This window comes from Myodes glareolus, chromosome 4, assembly GCF_982192425.1.
Source record: "Myodes glareolus chromosome 4, mMyoGla1.1, whole genome shotgun sequence".
Classification (NCBI taxonomy): Eukaryota; Metazoa; Chordata; class Mammalia; order Rodentia; family Cricetidae; genus Myodes; species Myodes glareolus.
In genome coordinates, this window is record NC_142029.1 from 352,647 (window position 1) to 372,058 (window position 19,412).

Genomic DNA, 19,412 nt, shown 5'->3' on the forward strand with positions numbered 1-19,412 from the left:
TGTGCACCATAACAAACCCTTCCTTCCTTAAGTTGCTTCTGTTAGGATATGTTATCACAGGCACTAAGACAGTAGCTAAGATAGTCAAGGATAAAACAAGAAATATCACTACAGAAAGAGAATCCTATGAACAAGTTAATGCCCATAAATTCAATACATATTTGTTTAGAATGAACACATGGCTTCAGCAAAGTTGTATGGATAAAACTGACAAATGTAAATGCTATCCCTCGGTCAGCAGGATTGCTCAATGAGTAGGGAAGCATTGGGCATGGGCATAACCACCTAAGTTTTCTCCCCAGATCCTGTGAAGGGGCAGGAGAGAACTGATTCTGACATGCTTGTACATGTCTGTGATCTGAGTAAAAGCAGAAAGAGTGTTGAAAGTTTGAAGTCAGTGAGTTCCAAAACTCCCAGAGTTACTAACTAAGACTATTTCAAAAAACATTCTCTGTTTTTGCTTCTTAAAAAGCTTTACTTAAAGCAGATAAAAATAGTGGTAGACCCAGAGAAAATACTTGAAAATAGTATTTCTAACAAAATGTTTAGCTTAGGACATAAAGCACTTTTAAGCCTTAAAAACGGAAGTAATAAAATCCATTTTAAAATGAGTTATAAAAATGCTTGCCACCAGGTTAGAGACCTGAATTTGATCTCCAGGACCCACATGGTAAAAGTAGAAACCAGACTCCCACAGGTTGTCCTCTGACCTCCATGAGTACACCATGACACCATGGCTTTTGTATGTAGAGATATTCACTATCATTAGCCATTTTTAAAATATCAATTAAAGCTACCATGACATAGTACCACATCATCAAAGCTATTAAGATGACCAACCTAAAAAAAATAGGAAAAATAATATTCTGGCAAAGATGCTGTGAAACTAATTTGTACAGAACTAAGAACATGCTTGCAGTGTGCATGGATGAGCTTTCATTGTCACCTTGACACAACCGACAATCACCTGAGAAGAAGAAACCTCAGTTGAAGAACTGCACAGATCAGATTGACCTATGACCAATAAGGAATTGTCTTGATTGTTGGTTGATTTGGGGGAGCACACTGTGGGCTATGCCATTGCTGAGCAGGTGGCCGCAAGTTGTATAAGGAAGCAGACTGAGCATGAGCCAGTGAGTGAGCCAGTAAGCAGTGTTCCTCTGTTATTTCTGCTTCAAACATTTGCCTTAGCGCCTGCTCGTCTTTCAATGATGGATTGTGATCTGAAAGCATAAGCTGAAATAAATCTTTTTCTTCCCTAAATTGCTTTGGGTAATGGTTTTATCACAACAACAGAACGAAAACTAGGGCACAATGTAGCCCAGAAATTTTATTCCTGGGAAATTGATTTTTTTATATGTATGTATGTGTGTATCATAGGTGGATGGCATTTGACAGTCAGAGGTAGACATCAGATAACTTCCTTGGTAGCTCTCTGTTAGTTTTGTTTTGTCTTTTTTGCTTCTTTATTTTATTTTTTAACACAATTCTTTAATTCTTTGGGAATTCCACATCATGCACCCTAATCCTACTCACCTCCCAGTCCCTCCTCACCCTTGCAGGATCCCTCCAAAATTAATTAAAAACAAAATAAAACAAATAAACAAATAAAAAACACACCACACTCCTCCATCTTTCCAACACCTCTGTTTTCATCCTAGTGGCTTTGGGAGCTACAGTGTGTCAAGCAGTATGCCCTTTTGTCCAACCAGTCCCACCTGCAAAATGTTCATTGCACTGAGTCATTGGTCTCTTGACAGAGACAAGGCCTCTGTCACATCATCATCACGGAGCCTTCATCCAAACTCCTCTTAGATATTCTGTTGGTGCCCTGAGTAATGGAGATCCTGCAGTTATTGTTCAGTAGAACCAGTTCCTTTGCACATTTCCATAGATCATAGATGGGCACACATTAGGGTGGGTCAACCCAAGGTCCAGGATGTGGGTCTAGGTGTAGCTGAACTGGTCAGTCTGAGCCACTGGGACCACCCCCTCAGGCAAGTGGCAGAGCCAACTCTCCTAGGCCCATCCCATTCATGGGCAAGCTCTTCCAAGCCTGTGGTGAGCAGTGGGGCCAAATCTCCTGAGTGCCGGGGGAGGTCAGCTCTCCCATGGGGCTGGGGGCAGGACCAGTTCTCCTGCTGCAGTGTCAGGGCCAGCTATCCCAGGGACAGTGAGAGCAGAGCTGGCTCAGCATGGCCCTTGGATTTCAACACACATAGTTCCTATGACCCCCTGTAGCAACATGAGCCATGGACATCATCTCATACTCTGTCTGCTGTTGAATCACAGACACAGACATTACTCATGGTAACAGCTCAGGCCTTCCTTCGTGAGGCTACACAGGTCACTCATATTGGCAAGGACCCTGTAGCAGCAAGGCCCTCGGACACCAAAATGGCCCCAGATGGCAGCCCAGACCCCTAGTATCGGCATTGCCTTCAATGGTACCAAGAGCCAAGGACATCAACACAGACCCTGAGTTAGGGCCACGGACCGAGACATGGCTCTTGGCAGCATCCCTGACCCAGACAACACTTACTTTGTTTTTTGAAACAGCATCTCTAAATGAACATGGAGCTCACCAACTGAGCGAGGCCAGTGAGGTCCAGGAACCCTCCTATCTCAAACTCCCCAGCACTGGAACTACAGACACATGCTACTGTGCCCCCCAAATTTTTATGTGGGTGATGGGGGTCTGAACTCAGGTACTGATGCTTGCTTGGCAAGTACTTACCCAAATGAACCATCTCCCCAGTCCTAAGATTTTTATATTGTAATGTAGCATTCCTATAATAAAAGAACTAATTTTACTAATGCACTTTACTAATTTTAAAATTTTACATATGCTTATACCTATATAAGCACCAGTCAGGATATTGCTGGAACCTCATAGCATCCCTTAGTGTTTCTTCTCTACCAGTACATATAGTACACTGCTATTCTATTTCTATCACCATAGATAAGCTTTGGAAAATATAAAGAAGTTCATAGAATGTATGTGATTGCAGTGTTTCTTTTTCCTACACAGTATTCCATCACATAAATAAAGCACAATCTGTTTTATTATTAATAATCTTTTCTTGCTCAGGAAGTGCAAAGATGGTACAAGGCCCCACATTGCAAGAAGTTGAGAGCACTTTCGCATCTTTGTCTCTTCTGGACTTTCTTCCTCTTACTAAGCCACTAGGATTCAATTATTAGGTCTTCTTAATTTTTTTAAACTATTCTTAATAACCACTCAATGACCCCCTACCATAAGACTGACTTGTAGGCAAGTCTGTGGGGCATAGTCTTGATTAATGATTGATGTGGGAAGGCCCAGCTCACTGTGGGCTCTTGTGCTTCTGGGCAGATAATCTTGTGTTGTATAAGAAAACAGACTGAGTAAGACATAGGAAATAAACTAGTTAGCAGAATTCCCTCTTGACTTCTACCTCAGAGATAGACGTTTCTGCCCTCTTCTCTCTCTCTCTCTCTCTCTCTCTCTCTCTCTCTCTCTCTATCTATCTATCTCTATCTCTCTTATCCTCTCTCTACCCCTCTCTCCTGCTTTATCTTCCTTTCTCTCTCTCTCTCATACACACATGTAGCTTCATGCTAGGAATTACAGAAAACATATTATTGGTATATGATATTTTGTTTGAGTTCTGACAAATAAAACTTGCCTGGAGATTAGAGGGTGGAGCTAACCACTAGTTAACCAGAGAAGCAGGATGGTGGTGGCTCGTGCTTTTAATCCAAGCACTCAGTGGGTGGAGACAGGAAGCGATAAGGTGGGATGGAGACAGGATCTTGGCCCTTTGGGGCAAAGGAAGGAAACAGGTAGGAAGCAACTGGTGACTGCGCCCAGTTTTCTGATCTTCCGGCTTTTTACCCTGATATCTGACTCCAGGGCAGATTCATTGATTAAGGTTAATTAGATTAACGCTTCACATATAAAGAATTAGAAACGGACCCAGCTGGAATCAAGAGTTTGAATGCTTGACATGCAGCACCAATAAGTGTTAAATTGAGCTGAGCCAAGAGGAGAAGTTTCTAGAACACTTCCTTGAGATACTGTCCTTCCTCTTTTCAGCATGGGGGGGGGTTTCTTGGCAGCTTTCTTGAACATAGAAGGCGTTTAACATACCTACAGGTTTGACTGAGACTTGCGGTGAGGAAACAAACAGATGCATAGTTTCCATTCAATGAGCACCTTTTGACTGTAAGACATACATATTAAACCACGTTTAACTCCTGCAACAACTCTGAGGAGGAACTATTTTGGGGCCCTGAGGGTCAAAAAATGTGGTAAAGGAGACTGCCCACAATCATATGACTGGCAGCTGGGGAAACCATGTGTAAGCCACAGGCTTGGACACTGAGTGCATGCAAACTGCTGCAAGATACCACCTTTGCTCTCTGCTTTCACAAAGGGCCATGGAAGAGGCATGGATACTCACGGTATAAGGTGATAGACAGCTAGTGCAAGACCCAAAAGGAGTAGGGGTCTTGAAGACTTTTTCCTGAACTCCCTGGAAGCTTCATGACACTCGTCATGAGTCAATCTAAATCTGCCTGGTTTGCTTCAAAAGTCAAGGTGGCAATAATAAGGAGGCAAATCTAAGGAGATGGAGTGATATACCCAGGTTTTTGGTCAGCCCCAAGGTATAATACAGAATTTATCATATGCCCAGTGCGGCTGAATATTCATCTATTTAGAAAATTCTCATCTGTCTATTTCCACAGTGCCCCCAGAAATGCTCTCAGCAAGCCTAACTTTGAGCCCTGGCAGAGAAGAGGTTACATGTTTATGTAAACTAGCAGTATTAGCATGGCCCCTTGTCCTTCTATTTCACTGACCCTTCAACTTGGAGAGTTCTAATCTCCATTATTCTTGGGAGTCTACAGACTAGGAAGCCTGCTAATGTGACTGAGAAGTCAAAGGGAATTTTTGATATTACACTATGTGTAGAAAGCCATTACTTTCTCTGGGTTGAGGAGAAGGGTTGTCATGATGGGCACTGGTAATCATAGTCTTTTCAATATTCCTCTCATTTTTGTATCACAAGAGGACTGTCCACTGGCTCTATTTCTCCTACAATCTGTGGTCATTATTTCAGTGGTCAGAGTCTCAGTGAGCTATTCTAGCAGCTCTCCCACCCTATGCCCCTGGATGAAAGACTTGTTCTCTTTGTCCCTTTTCCACTGCTCAAAAAGGAAATACCCAGAGCAAGAATGTCCCAGCAATCTCAGAGCTACCCAACTTGAAAAACACTTCTCCAACCAAAACCTTTGTAAAGACTCTGAGACCCTGTACAGAACACACAAAAGATGTGTACCTTAAAGCTCCTGGATGCAGGAAGGAACAAACCATGGGAATTAGTATAATAAAAAGAGGGGCATGAAAGAGATGTCTTGTTGCCGAATATTTGTTTACACTGTGTGAAAGTGAGTCACTATGATTAGTTTAATAAAGAGCTGAACGGCAAAAGTTAGGCAGGAGAGATTAGGTGGGACTTCCAAGAAGAGAGAGGAACTTGGGATGAATTTAGGTACACAAGAGACACCAGTGAGTCACTGAAGGAGTTGGACATATGTCCTCTGTAGAGGAGAGGTAACTGAGCCATGTAACAGAACAGAGATTTTAAAATATGGGTTAATTTAAGTTATAAGAGCTAACCGAGAAAAAGCCTAAGCTAAGGCCAAGCTTTCATAATTAATAGTAAATGTCTGTGTTGTTACTTGTGAGCTGGTAGAACAAAGGAAAGTCAGACCATGAATGGTGTCCAACGTGGTACATGTAAATCCACATAGGACCTGAGAAAGCTAGGGGGAAAATTCTGAACACAGAGGATACAGCTTCCTGGTGCTATGGTCTCTTAAACGAGCTCTATGATGACCACATACAGAGGAACTGTGGGACAATGGTCTATACCCTGTCACTTGTATTCTAAATAAATACTGATTGGTCAGTAGCCAGGCAGGAAGTATAGGTGGGGTTACCAGGCAGGAAGTAGAGGCAGGGCAAGGAGAACAGGAGAATTCAGGGAAGAGAAAAAAGCTCAGTCTGCAGTCATCACCCAGACACTGAGGAAGCCAGACACAGAGCAAGCAAGGTACCAAGCCATGAAGCTAACATTGTCAAAAATAATGGGCTAATATAAGATGTAAGAAAGAACTAATAAGAAGCCTGAGCTAATAGGTCATTCCGTTTATAATTAATGTAGACCTTTGTGTGATTCTTTGGGACTTAATGACTGTAGCACTGGACAGGACAGAAATTTCTGTCAACACAGAGGCACAGCTACTTGCTGGATCCAAAAGGGGCAGAGTCAGATGACTGTGCCTTATGCTAAGCAAAGTCGTGTGGTGGGTAACCTAGCTGCTGCCTAGCAGTTTAAAATTTGGCTCACACAGTCAAAGAAGGTTGCAGACATGCAAAAATTTAGGTGCAGACCTAGAAAATCTCTAAACAGGTGCAGTATGTTTGAAAATATGCTTAGGTACTGAAGAAATAAAAGAAAATGAGTGCAGATGATCCTAGAAAAAATAGCTTAAAATAATAAACTGAAGTCTTTAAGGAAAGATCAAAGTAATATAAAAAGAATAAGCCACAGACGGATGGGAAATCCATAGGGCATCTGGACCCTATATGATGCTTTGTTGACTTTAACTTTTTTGAGTCCTGATGAGCAAAGGGAAAAATGCTGCCGAGAGACATTGAATTATAGAAAAATCTGCTAAATTAAATCATTCTATACATTTTACCTTCTCAAACATAGAACAGAGACATTGTTAGCTTATTTGTGTATACCACACATTCATACAGATATGCAGATAGGTATGTAGGTATGTTACCTTTAAAAGAATAAAAGGACCAGACACCAATAAACACAGGTAGTCCAGATTATCCAGCCTCACAGAAAGTCTCTGTTGCTGTTTCCACAAAAATCTGCATCCAGAACAACTTCAAAACTGCTAGTTGAGATAAACCAGCCTTGCAGGCTACTCGGCCAGGACTTCATATAAGCCCTGCACTTTCCTATTACACAGAGACTGGACAATAAATGATACAGTTAGCTCTCCTAGGACTTAATCATTATCTCAATTTTCCCAGGGTCTCCTAAAGATGCCATTGCCCCCAGACAACAGGAGGTAATTTTAGGAACATGATGCCCACATTTCCAAGAGATGAGGTGAATGGTTTTTAGTCATATGGTGGATTATGGATATTTGTTATGGTTTAGAGTGGTTGGTTTCCAATTATTACTTAGGAAACTAAATAAGGGAGAGTAGATTCAAGGATCTCTTTATGAAAAGAGAAAAGAGAGACACAGGAATGACAAGATAAAAGGGAAGATTATTGAATCTACTTGAACAAAAAGGCTGGGAAGCCAACAGAGACTGCTGACCTGAGCTCATGGGAACTCATGGACTCTGTACCAACAGTTAGGGAGTCTCCATCAGACTGGCCTAGGCTGTCTTCATGTGGTGTGACAGTCTTTTAGCTTGGTCTCTTTGTAGGACTCCTAGCAGTGAGATTAGGACCTGTCCCTGGAACTTAGCTGTCTTTTGGGAATCTGTTCTGCATGCTGGATTACCTTACCTTGCCTTGTCATAAGAGGAGGAGTTCAGTCCTGCCTCAACCTAATGTGCCATGGTTTGCTCAAGCCCATGGGAAGTCTGTCCCTTTCTCAGTGGAGACAGAGAAGTGGAAGGGAGGGGTGTAGATAAGAAATGAGGGAGGAGTAGGGACTAGGAGGAAAGGAGGAAGGGGAAGCTGCAGTCAGTATGCAAAATAAATTTTTAAATGTTATTTAAACAAAAGAAAATTAAAATGTGATAATAATTATGTCTTCCAAAATGAACATAATGGCATTGTTCTCCATTTTTGCAAACTATCTACTGCCTGGCATAGTAGAAGTCACCTAACTACTCGTTGCTCTTCTTCAGATCTGGTCGAAGTTTATGAAGAAAAGCCAACTTTATACAGATAAATAATTGGAATAGTAAGATAATTGGTACCCCTTGCATTGATTTTTGAGAACCCACGAGCTCTTTTGAACACATTTTGAGAACTGTAGTTTAATAATAGTTATACCTGATTCCAAAGTCAAATAGTACAAAAAAATGAATAAGTCTTTCTCTCTTTCCCAGGTTCCACGAGTGTTAGCACTTTATTGGGTTTTCTTCCAGAGATACCAGAGACATCTCAAAGTGGAAACCTGAACAGGAACCATTGAATAATCACAATACACTTGCTCACTTTTCTGGTCTTCTATCTTCTTTTAAGTCTGAATATAAGGTTGTATATGGTTGCAAGTAAAACTAATCAATACTTACACACCCCCAGCAAAATCCTTTCCTCATAACCTGTAATTTGTAAGATAAATTCCTAAAAATGTAATTTTTGGAACAAAATATATACCCACTACATCGTAGATATAACCAAACAATCCCTGTGGCAGAAAACTTGATTTCCACTTTCAGCAGCAAAAGGAAGACATGACATTTCCTGCACACATGTGCATACTCACACATACTCACACATACTCACACATACACACACTCACATACACACACACACACACACACACACACACACACACACACTACCACCACCACCACCACCACTCCAAAGTTAGAACTGACTCCAGAACTCCAGTGGCCCTCAGTAAGCCTCAGAATCAGAATAGGACCTAGTTTCTATCTATATAGAAACAGAGATTGTAGTTTTCTATCTATACAGCTTAGTGGATCTGTCCTTAGGTCCCATACCCAAAAATAAATTATTAATAAAAATCCATATCTGGTTATGCCTGACTATTCAGATTCTGTGGCCACCTCCATGCCCATATCATCTGACTGACCCCAACATGTCTTACTAGACCCTGAGTGAGTGCATCTTTACAATGTGCTTTTTCACTCCAACCACCTCTCTCCTAGGTGTCTCTTGAACTCTATGCAGACTTATATCTCACTAGACCATGATACAGTCACATAGCAACTTGTAAACAGTTGCCCCAGGGATCAGATGAAAGTTCAGACTTCCATTCAGTAGTCTGTGGGACAGTCTGTGTTTCTGATTGGCCCTCAAGTCTTTCCATCACTGAACAGCAAAGGTCTGAGAAGGATTCTCAAAGTCTAGCATAAATAAGAAGCACTCTGAGCTTATTAAGACAGCTCCTCCCCCCGAGAGGGGATGGACCCAGAAGCTTGGTGTCCAGCTAGATGCTAATGATACTGTTGCACCACGTCACCTGGAGGGACATTGGTTCCTGGCTTTGTCTGATTCACACTCCCGAGGACTCCAGGAAAGACACATGCACTTCAGAAACATGACATGCTTGGTATAAAAGGGAGCAGACATCAGATACAGCGGGATCCGGCTATATCGCAGCTTTCAGGTATGTGCACTAGATTGTCTGAGGCTTGCGCTTGGGGTACAAAGGACGTGTATCATTTTCTCAGGCTCTTCTTTCCTGACAAACCCCTCCCTAGGCTCAGAACACAATGTGCTGCTGTTCTGGGAAGCATCCTCCTTGCAGCTTTGTGGTCCTACTCTGTGGCATTTACCAGTAGAAACAGTGACCCTCAGTAAGCCTCAGAGTCAGAATAGGACCTAGAAGTAGGTATCTACACAAAGCATGTAGGACACAGGAAAGGATAGAAGCAGGAAGCCAGAACTGTGTTCATAAGCTCTCAAATCCTGCCCCCCTGTGTCTGATTTGTGCATCTTGCTGTGACTGAAGGCTTGAAAGGAGGAATTGTCTTACTTCACACTGCCATGCAGTGGGCATGGCCAGGACAGATGCAGCTTAACATATATAAACATTGGAGGGGGGTCTACTAGATGAGAGAGAAACCTGTAATGAGCAACGTTTACTCGTCTATTTTCGTTGTTAGGTAAGTAATCGTAGAGCTTAGGCTACACCCTGGCCTAAGTTATTCCGAGGGACTAAAAGCTACAAAAATCATTGACAGGCAGACAGCTAAGGAAAAGACTCACAAAGAGACAACAAACAAGGCAAATTCCCAGGTTCTTCCTAGCCCTTTATTCCAATCTAATTCCCTGCTTGCATTTTGTACAGGTCCCCAGACTATTTCATTCACTCAGGACCACAGTCTACCTTTTTTTTTTTTCCTATCTTGCTATTCTTTAAAATGCTCTAATGCAGTGGTTCTCAACCTTCCTAATGCTGAAACCCTTTAATTCAGTTCCTGTGTTGTAGTGATCCCCAAGCATAAAATTACTTTTGTTGCTACCTCATAACTGTAACTTTGCTACTGTTGTGATGTAAATATCTGATATGCAAGATATTTAATATGCAACCCCTGCAAAAGGGTCATTCGACCCTCAAAGGAGTCGCGACCCACATGTTGAGAATCGCTGTTCTAATGGATTATTCCTATGAGTATGCATGCATATACTTCTGTCTTACGTACATCCTAGGAAATTCCCTTCAAAGTGACTGTTTTCTCACAGTGTCTGTCCACGATTCCTCATGTCTACCAACTAGTAATAGAAGTCTTTTCTCTGGTGGGTTTCATCACACCTGGGTTTGAATGGCACTAGCAGTCATATGGCTACCCCGAGTGAAGCTGGTCTGAACAGGGCAAGGCAGAAAGACTGTCTAGGGAAAAAAGACCCTATAGGGAAAAGACCGTATAGGGAGTCTCAGGAGGAGCTGCACAGCTGCTCAGTTAATCAGCCGCCTTGTAGTCAAACCTCCAACTTGGGATTTTTCATCATTTAAATGTGCTCATTGAATACATATCATCTGAGTTATAACTATGAACACAAGAGATCTCACAGTAAGAATGTAACTTATTGGAGAACAGTAAGCAAGTAACTAAATTATGTCTTTTGTATGTTAGGTAGTGATAAATAAAGCAAGGAAAGGACCACAAATTCTTTTTTAAGTGAGATGGTTAAAGATGACCTTACTGAGACAAAGGCATAGAAATAAAGGAAGTAAAAGAGCATAGGCTCAAGGACTGTGCCTGGAGCACACAAGGCCTCAAGGTAAGACATTCAACAGGAACCAGGAGCAGAAACTCAGTTGCAGAAAGAACGGGAATGAGCAAATATAAAGACAACTCTTTCAAGTAACTGTTGTAATGAAGAGTGAAGAAACAGAGTGCCTGGAGATGGAAGTAGCTTCAAGAATTTTTCTTTGATGCTTGTTTGCTTTCTTACTTAATACAGAAGTGTGTGTGTGTGTGTGTGTGTGTGTGTGTGTGTGTGTGTGTGTGTGTGTGTGTGTGCAGAGACATAATACATTAGGGCCTTGTAAAAAGCTAACAAGACAAAAAATATTAGATTGTGGTCATGAATAGGTGAAATAGGCTGGGATCCTGCACAAAATTAGAGTGAGCTACATAAATGAGAATTTATCTATGAAACAGGACTGAAGGCAGAGTTGAAGGACACAATAAAGAGGAATATACAAAGAAGAAGCTGAAAGTTTAGATTCTATTTCCTCAGTGAAATAGAAAGCAAGAGTGTCAGAGAGGATGTTGAGGAATTAAAAAAAAAAGACAGAAGAATCTAAATATTGACCTGTGGACAGAAACACAGCTGACAGATGTTAAATATAATTTTAATAGAGCCTTTTAATATGCCTCATCTGTAGAGCGACACCAGTCCTTATGGTTGTGTGATTTTCCCCCCAGTAACATCCAATTCCATTGGTGCGGAACGTTGGATCTAATGAAGTCTGAGATTTTGCTAACTGAACATGACAAGATCATAAAAAGGTAAAGAAGTTGAAAATGTATGTGGGGCATTGGTCTTATTGTCTGCTCATGGGTTTTAGAATGATGGGTTAGAAAAACATGGGAAGACTTAAAAATCTGGGGAAATTTTGAGCATCAGAGGCATTCAGGTCCCACAAAAACCTGGACAGTGAAGTGAGTGGTGGTCAGGGGCCAGGATGTCTGCAACGGAGACTGTGAAATGCTGCAGATATTGGAAATAAAAAGATCCAGGAGCTGATCATGAGGATGATTGAGTTCAAGGAATTCCTTGACTAGGGACTTAAAATAAACTTGATCATTGAGATAGAAGGTAAACAATGATCTTGAATCCTTTCATTTTAGTACAGTCTTTAACATGGTAATTCTATGGCTCCTCTTTGAGTGTGGATTGGCTATGTGAGTTTCTCTGGTATTAAAATGCAGAAGAAGGAAGATTGTACCTTAGGAGACTCTTATACTAGCCTGAGGCCGTCATGTAACAAACTCCTAAATGGATTGATTCAGCATCCACTAAGAGTTAAGTTGAGGCACTCTACACACAACAGAGCAGAAAGGAGGATATCTCAAAAAGTGGAAAGAAGATCTAGAGACAAAAAAAATCTGTTTTGCCACTGGATGAATGGGGGTTACAAGCATTTTGGGTGGCTTGGGATGGCCACCCATGTTGGATTAGTCAACTTAGGCAAAAAGGGGAACTGATAGGTTGTTCATGAACAGCTTTATCAAATCTGACCAGTGTGGACCAGTCAGCCAGAAAAAAAGTCCTTGCTAGCCTTTGTCTCAGATCAGAAGGGTGAGGAAGAAGCCAGAAATTCGCCATATTTATTATTTGACTTTGAGTCCTTTCCTTACCTGTTTGCCTGTCAAGGGTCTCTCTAGACTGTAGTCCTTCAGAGTAACTTATGGCAAGTAGACATTGCTCTTTATATGTTCCTCTCTCATCTAATAGACACATCTCCACTATATACATATGTCGTAGCAAAACTAAGGACTGTGTGTGTGAGTATATATATGTAGGATGGGGTTTGTTTTACTCTCTTGAAATGTGATGGGTGATACTTGATGTGGGTTGGGGAAAGAAATGACACTATCCCCAAGCTAAAAACCAATGGACAAAGTCTTCGTGACACTATCTGGAGAGTCTGGGAAAACAGTGCATAAGGCTCTGGGTCAAAGGCTCATAGAAGGTATTGTTGTGATACGAAAATATAGGCATGCCTTGGAAGTTTTTGGAGGGAATGCTACATTTTTTCAACGAAAAAATTTGAAGTTTTTATAGACAACATTTATTGCTTCTTTCGTTTCCACATTAGGGTGCATGAAAGCTATGGGCTATTGAATAAGGAACACCTGGGTAGTGACTTGCTAGAAACCCCACGAAACTTGCCTCTACCTGAAAATGAGAGCCCTGGTTGTCAATGTATGGTGATTTCTATGGTGGACAGTTACAAGCTTCCCCAGTGCTGTATGGAGATGGAACATATGCACACAACTGACACGTATGGGCCACGACAAGCATCCGGCATCACCCTGGGTCTGCGTACTTCTTATCTTTTCCCAGACACTTCACAAATGAGCAAACTACAGGAAATTACTGCTGGAAGATTCCAGACTCTAGGGATATACATGAATACTGGGAAGGGGTCCTGGGGAAGACTTCTACAAGGAGATATTCACAGGCCTGGGAGAGTCAATGACAACATGGGCCTTCTGGGTCTTCTACAAACATAGCCAGGGCCATGCCTCCTTAGCAGAAGTGTGCCCTGGAAGTGTTGCAACCTGACAACTTAGGGAGAGCACATAAAGCTGGAGTCCCTCAGTAGGCAGATGGCTGCTGAACATGGCACCTGACAATGCTGAACTCAACCTGCCTTTATCTTGGCTAGAATGTCCAAAGGTCTGGGCTCCTGAGGACCACCTTGCCTCAGATGATATTATTCCCCAACTTTTGTTGACGCTGCTATAAAGCTGCCAGCCTAGCTAGAAGTCCTGTTTGTCAAGCCAGTGTCTTTCCTCTTCAACACCAACAGGAGTAGCAGAAAGCAGAATTCTCTGCCTCAGTTATCCCTGACTGCCAAAGCCCAGTTTTCCCGGTGAGGGCTCACAGTAAAGACATGAAGGAAGGACCACAGGGACAGAACTGATAGGAAATGAAGGGCCCCTCTTGACACTTCAGCAGAAGAGTTTCTCTCTTCCTGCCGTGTGCCTTAATTTCCAAAGATCACTGTGCTGGTGTGGATTAGGTAGTCAGGAAACATTCACTAAGGACCCTAGAAGGGAGAGAAGTGAAGCCCAGCGAGATCGCAGGACTGAGGGAGAGGGTGCAGTGTGCTTTACTAATAGGTATTTGGGTCAAATCTAGAACTCTGGCCAGTAACAACATACTGAAATTTTCACTTATTTTTCAAATTTTTAGGTATTTCACATGGTCCACTTCACAGGGGACAATTCAATACACGAACAGTGTGTATTGGTCAGCCAGACTAATGGGATGTCTCTGAATACCTCGACAGTCTTCTTTAGCTATTTTGAAATATTCAAGTATGTGTTATCAACCATAGTCACCTGACTGTGCTATAGAGCCTGAGAGTAGTCCTGTCTGGCTTCAGCCCTGTCCTGTTAACTGTCTGTCCTCTCTCCACCTTTCTCCCAAACTCTCCTCAAGCTCCATAACCTCAACTTGGCTTTATATTCTGGGAGACCATCTTTCTAGAGATTTCATAGCATGATTCACATGTAAGAACTGTCATTGACAATCTAGAAAAATCACTTTCTGTGTTACCCATGCAGAAACCTAGTAGGGAGAGAAGGAATACAGACATAATGGTCAGAATGTCTGGTAATGACAAACTTTAGAACCAGATCACTGCTTGACAGCCAAGTCCCTGATATTCACTGTCTGGGGATGAAGGAGCATTTCCCCCACGGTTGCATAGCTTCTTTGCAAGGTATACATTCATTAAACTCCCCGATTCCAGATCAGGAATTTAAACTCAAAGAAACTGGTTAATTCATCCAAGGTCACACAACAATTGTGTTACAACAAAGCACATACTCCCTGTTATGGAGGAGTCTTCTAAAAACTGACTGGAAAGAATTCAAAAGATGTACACTCACGATGTAGAAGAAGTTCTACAGTGGCAAGCTACCTATCGGGTCTTTTGTTTATCCCAAAGCTGAAGAAGGATGCTTAAAAGAAATCCCACAGTAGCTCAGAATTGAGAATAATAGATGGCTATTTATTTAGCGGTAGACTCACAAATCAGAATCCTCTGCTGGAACAGCAACCAAATCCCACAGGCTGAAAAGAGGCCGGACACACGCTTTATATTGGCATAAATAGTATAAAGGCCACGCCCCAGTGGGTGGGTAACTTAAGGGCTACTGACTCTAGGATATCCTATAGCACCAGCAATCCTGGTATAACAATAACGATAATAAATAACTCAGAGCTCATTTAATCAGAATCCCATCTTCCATCTAACTCCTATGAGGTCTCACCTTTTGGATCCAGGCATATCTTCCTACCTGAGTCCATTTTTCCTTTCTGTCTCCAGGTCATATCCTCCTTCTAGCCTTCTCATGGTGCTCACAGGGGGCTTCTGAGTTAACTGTAAAGCTAGGTATACCATATAAAGGTCATATGATATGGGTCATCCTAAGCCAAACGATCAACCTGTTACCTTGAGTATCAACCTATAAAGTGATAGGTTGTTCTACTAAGAATTCACTGTCTCAACTATAATAGTATCAGAGAGGAAGGAGTTTTTCATTACACAGTGTTCATGGCCCTGTCTACCAAATGTCAGTTGTAACCCCAGTTTTTTAGGCAACAATGACGGCAGGGAAGGAGGAAGGAAGCAAGAAAGGACAGAAGGAAGGAAAAAAAAAAACCAAAGGAAGAAAAACCTTTCTAAGTGCTGACAAGGCCATTACCCCCCTTCACGGAGTACCTTCATAGGACAAAATACATGAACTTGTTAGGTTTTTCTCTCTTTTCCATGACTGTCCCTCCTCCTAGAACCTTTGTAGAGACACCAGGAGCACAACCAGCACTTTAATTAGAGGCAGGAAATTGCAATAGTTGCAGGACCGCAACTAAACACCCTGGGTTTCAGCCCAGCTCTCATTCTCCTGTGGTACAGTTCTAAAATTCTGCACCTCTGAGTCATCACCTCTAAAATGAGAATAAATTGGAGCCTCAAGAAGTTTTGCATACTAAGTCAAGTATCTAAGCCCTTGGCCAGGGGGTTACTTAGGAATCCTTAGTTTGCTCAGTGTTTTAAAATGTTCCCATTTGGGTTCTCCTTACATACCCACAGCTGAAATCATTGAGTATATTATTTACACACTTATTTGTTTGTTCTGTGACTCTCTTAGATTACCGGGTTAATGCGGGCAGAAAGAATGTGGGCCCCTTTTCACCTTTTTTACTTCAGGTTTTGATAGACTCTAGGTGCTGGTAAACAGTTCACTTAGTTGAAAAATGTAACCATTTCCTTGTGCTTGTTTTCCAGAGACCAAAGCATTTGAGAACAAAGTAAATATAGAGGCCATTTTCCCTGACCTGTAGAAGAATTCACAATGGAGACTTCAGCCACTACAGAGCCCTACTACAACACAGACACCAAGAATGACTTGTTTCCTGGAATCTTATGTGGGAGCATGGATGTGCGGGAATTTGGAATTACAGTGCTGACGCCCCTGTACTCCCTGGTGTTCATCATTGGTGTGATAGGCAATGTCCTAGTGGTTCTGGTGCTGATACAGCACAGGAGGCTTCGAAGTATGACCAGCATCTACTTATTCAACCTGGCTATCTCTGATCTAGTCTTCCTCTTCGCGTTACCTTTCTGGATTGACAATATAATAAAAGGAGACTGGATTTTTGGTGATGCCATGTGCAAGTTCCTCTCTGCATTTTATTACCTGGGCTTGTACAGTGACATGTTTTTCATCACCCTGCTTACAATTGATAGATATCTAGCCGTCGTCCATGCTGTGTTTGCCCTGCGGGCCCGAACTGTCACTTTTGGCATCATTACCAGCATTATCACCTGGGTCCTGGCCATCTTGGCTTCCATTCCTTGTCTGTGTTTTTTCAAGGTCAAGTTGGAGTTAACTTACAATACCTGCAGAGCAGATTTGCCCAAGGAAAGCCTGAAATATTTTTTGAGGTTTCAGGCTGTAACAATGAACCTCCTTGGACTAATTTTACCTCTCTTGGCCATGATTATCTGCTACACAAAGATTATCAATGTTCTACATAGAAGACCCAATAAGAAGAAGGCCAAAGCTATGCGTCTGATTTTTGTTATCACGCTTCTCTTCTTCCTCCTCTGGACCCCCTACTATCTGGCTGCATTTGCTTCTGCATTTGAAGACTTCCTATTCACTAGTGGGTGTGAGAGAAGCCAACAGTTGGACCTAGCCTTGATGGTAACTGAGGCAATTGCCTACACCCACTGCTGCGTCAACCCATTCATTTATGTCTTTGTGGGTGAGCGGTTCCGGAAGTACCTCCGGCAGCTGTTTCAGAGGCGTACGGCTATTTCCCTGGCAAATTGGCTGTCCTTCCTCTCTGTGGACCAAACACAGAGGACCAATTCCATGTCTCCATCCACAGCAGAGAATGAGCTCTCTGCTGGTATCTAATTCAGATCCCTGGATGCCAACAAAGATCCAGGAGAGAGTGAAAAAATAGTGACTCTCCAAAATAGATACTGACTGAAGACTCATTGTCTTGTAGATCAGCGGAACCTTGCAGGTAGCTTAGATATAAGTCAACTCTTTGATGTTTCTTTAATGATTGCAATTATCTTCTTCCTGTCAGAAAGGAGATGTATGAACAAATTGTGACATTCCAAAGACCAGGTCAATAGGTTTCAGGGAAGGGCTTAGATACAATAAGAGGTAGCATTTGTGGTCATTAGGGCTGTCAAATAAAGTGAACCCTACAATGATTGTGGAACCAGTTAAGTCTACGATTGTTTGAACTCTGAACCTGGAAGTCAATGGCAGACAGATCACAGATGCCTTCTCTGCTGCACCCCCACTGCAGGGCCTGAACTCTTGAAAACCCTTAAATTTAAGATCTATATTAAGGCACTGCTGTATCATTTGGGTAGTAAAGTCACTAGAGAGAGATTTATACTTGTTAAAACCAAAGACTATGGCAAGTCAATAAGAAAGGACATTGACCTTGCCTGTTTATATTCTTCTCCCTAAGGGAAGTGGCCTCTTAGTATATAATATAACGTAATATAATTAATATAATATATGTAGTGTATGTTAACTTCAGAGATGTTAGCCTAATCCTGCTGGTTCTACATATCTAGTCTAGAAAAATAATTCCTAGTGCATTGTCTTTGGTTAACAGCATGACAAATATGTACAGAGTGTAAGAAGCACTCTGGAATAATTTTGCCATGCTTGACCATGGAACTCAGTTCATCTAGTGGTTCCATTTTCAGTGGCTGCCACCTGCTTCCCCCAGGAGAACTTACTTTGGTGTGGGAGAATTGTCTGTATTCTGCCAATCATGTATTTTAATAAAACACTGATTGGCCAGGTAGGAAGTATAGGCAGGTCAACCAGACAGGAAGTAGAGGCGGGGCAGTGAGAGTAGGAGGAGGCTAGGGAGAAGGAAGCTCCCTCCGCCACTCCTGCGCAGACCACCAAAGAGACAGGATGTAACCTGCCCAGCTGAAAAAGGTACCAAGCCATATGGCTAACATAGACAAGAATTATAGGTTACTGTAAGATGTAAGAATTAGTAAATAAGAAGATTGAGCTAATGGGCCAATCAGTTTATAACCTAATGTAGACTTTGTGTGATTGTCTTCGGGATTTGCCGGATGTGGGGTACCAGGCAGGACAGAAACCCCAACAAGCCGGCCCTCATGTTACTTTACTTGGTTTGATAACTCTATTTCCTACTCTTATCTCATGATGGAAAAAAGATAGACTTTTGTTTTGTAATGTTTTTTTCATCACAAATGACTTCTATCAACTTATTACTTCATTGATCTTACACTTTGTTAAATAGAAATCCCTAATTTGGGGGGGGGGTTGTTTTATTGGTTGGTTTTGGGGTTTTGGAGGAAGGTGTTTTCTGTTTGGTTGACTTGTTGGTTAGTTTGGGTTTTCAAGACAGGGTTTCTCTAGGTAGCTTCGGCTGTCCTTAAACATGCTCAGTAGACTATGAGTTTGCTGGCCTCAAACTCATAGAGATCCACTTGCCTCTGTCTCTCAATTGTTGGGATTTAAGGAGTGCACCACCTCTGTCTGGCTAGAAGTTTCTAATTTTGATGTAATAAATTTCATCTTTTTCTCAAAATTTTGCTTCTGCTATTTAAATATTGTTTAAAGTTTTCATGGGCCCATCTTTTCTAATTTGTCCTATACTTTCTTCTGTAACTGCAATATTTCATTTCTTTTTAGATCTTTAATCTGATATGTAACTGTGACATGTTGCTCAACTTTTCAGAGATTGATTCTTCCAATCTTTGAAGTATAGATGATAGAGGACTCTATGGGTTGTCATGAAGAATGAATGACAGTGTACATAAAATTCCAATGTGAGTGTCTGCTACATAGTATCATATAAATGACTGTATAGTTAAAATAAATGCATTTAGTTACAGTATTTCTGAGTCATAGAGTAT

At 41.8% G+C, this 19,412-nt stretch overlaps 1 protein-coding gene across 1 annotated transcript; it reads left to right on the forward strand.

Annotated features, from left to right (window-relative positions):
- The first annotated feature begins 8,754 nt into the window (after positions 1-8,754).
- LOC125393380 (C-C chemokine receptor 1-like protein 1) lies at positions 8,755-19,084 on the forward strand. The gene is made up of 3 exons (XM_048423828.3): positions 8,755-9,392; positions 11,662-11,745; positions 16,263-19,084. The coding sequence occupies exon 3, from the start codon at positions 16,330-16,332 to the stop codon at positions 17,398-17,400; it is 1,071 nt and encodes a 356-aa protein (XP_048279785.3). The 5' UTR covers positions 8,755-9,392; positions 11,662-11,745; positions 16,263-16,329; the 3' UTR covers positions 17,401-19,084.
- Positions 19,085-19,412: the final 328 nt, after the last annotated feature.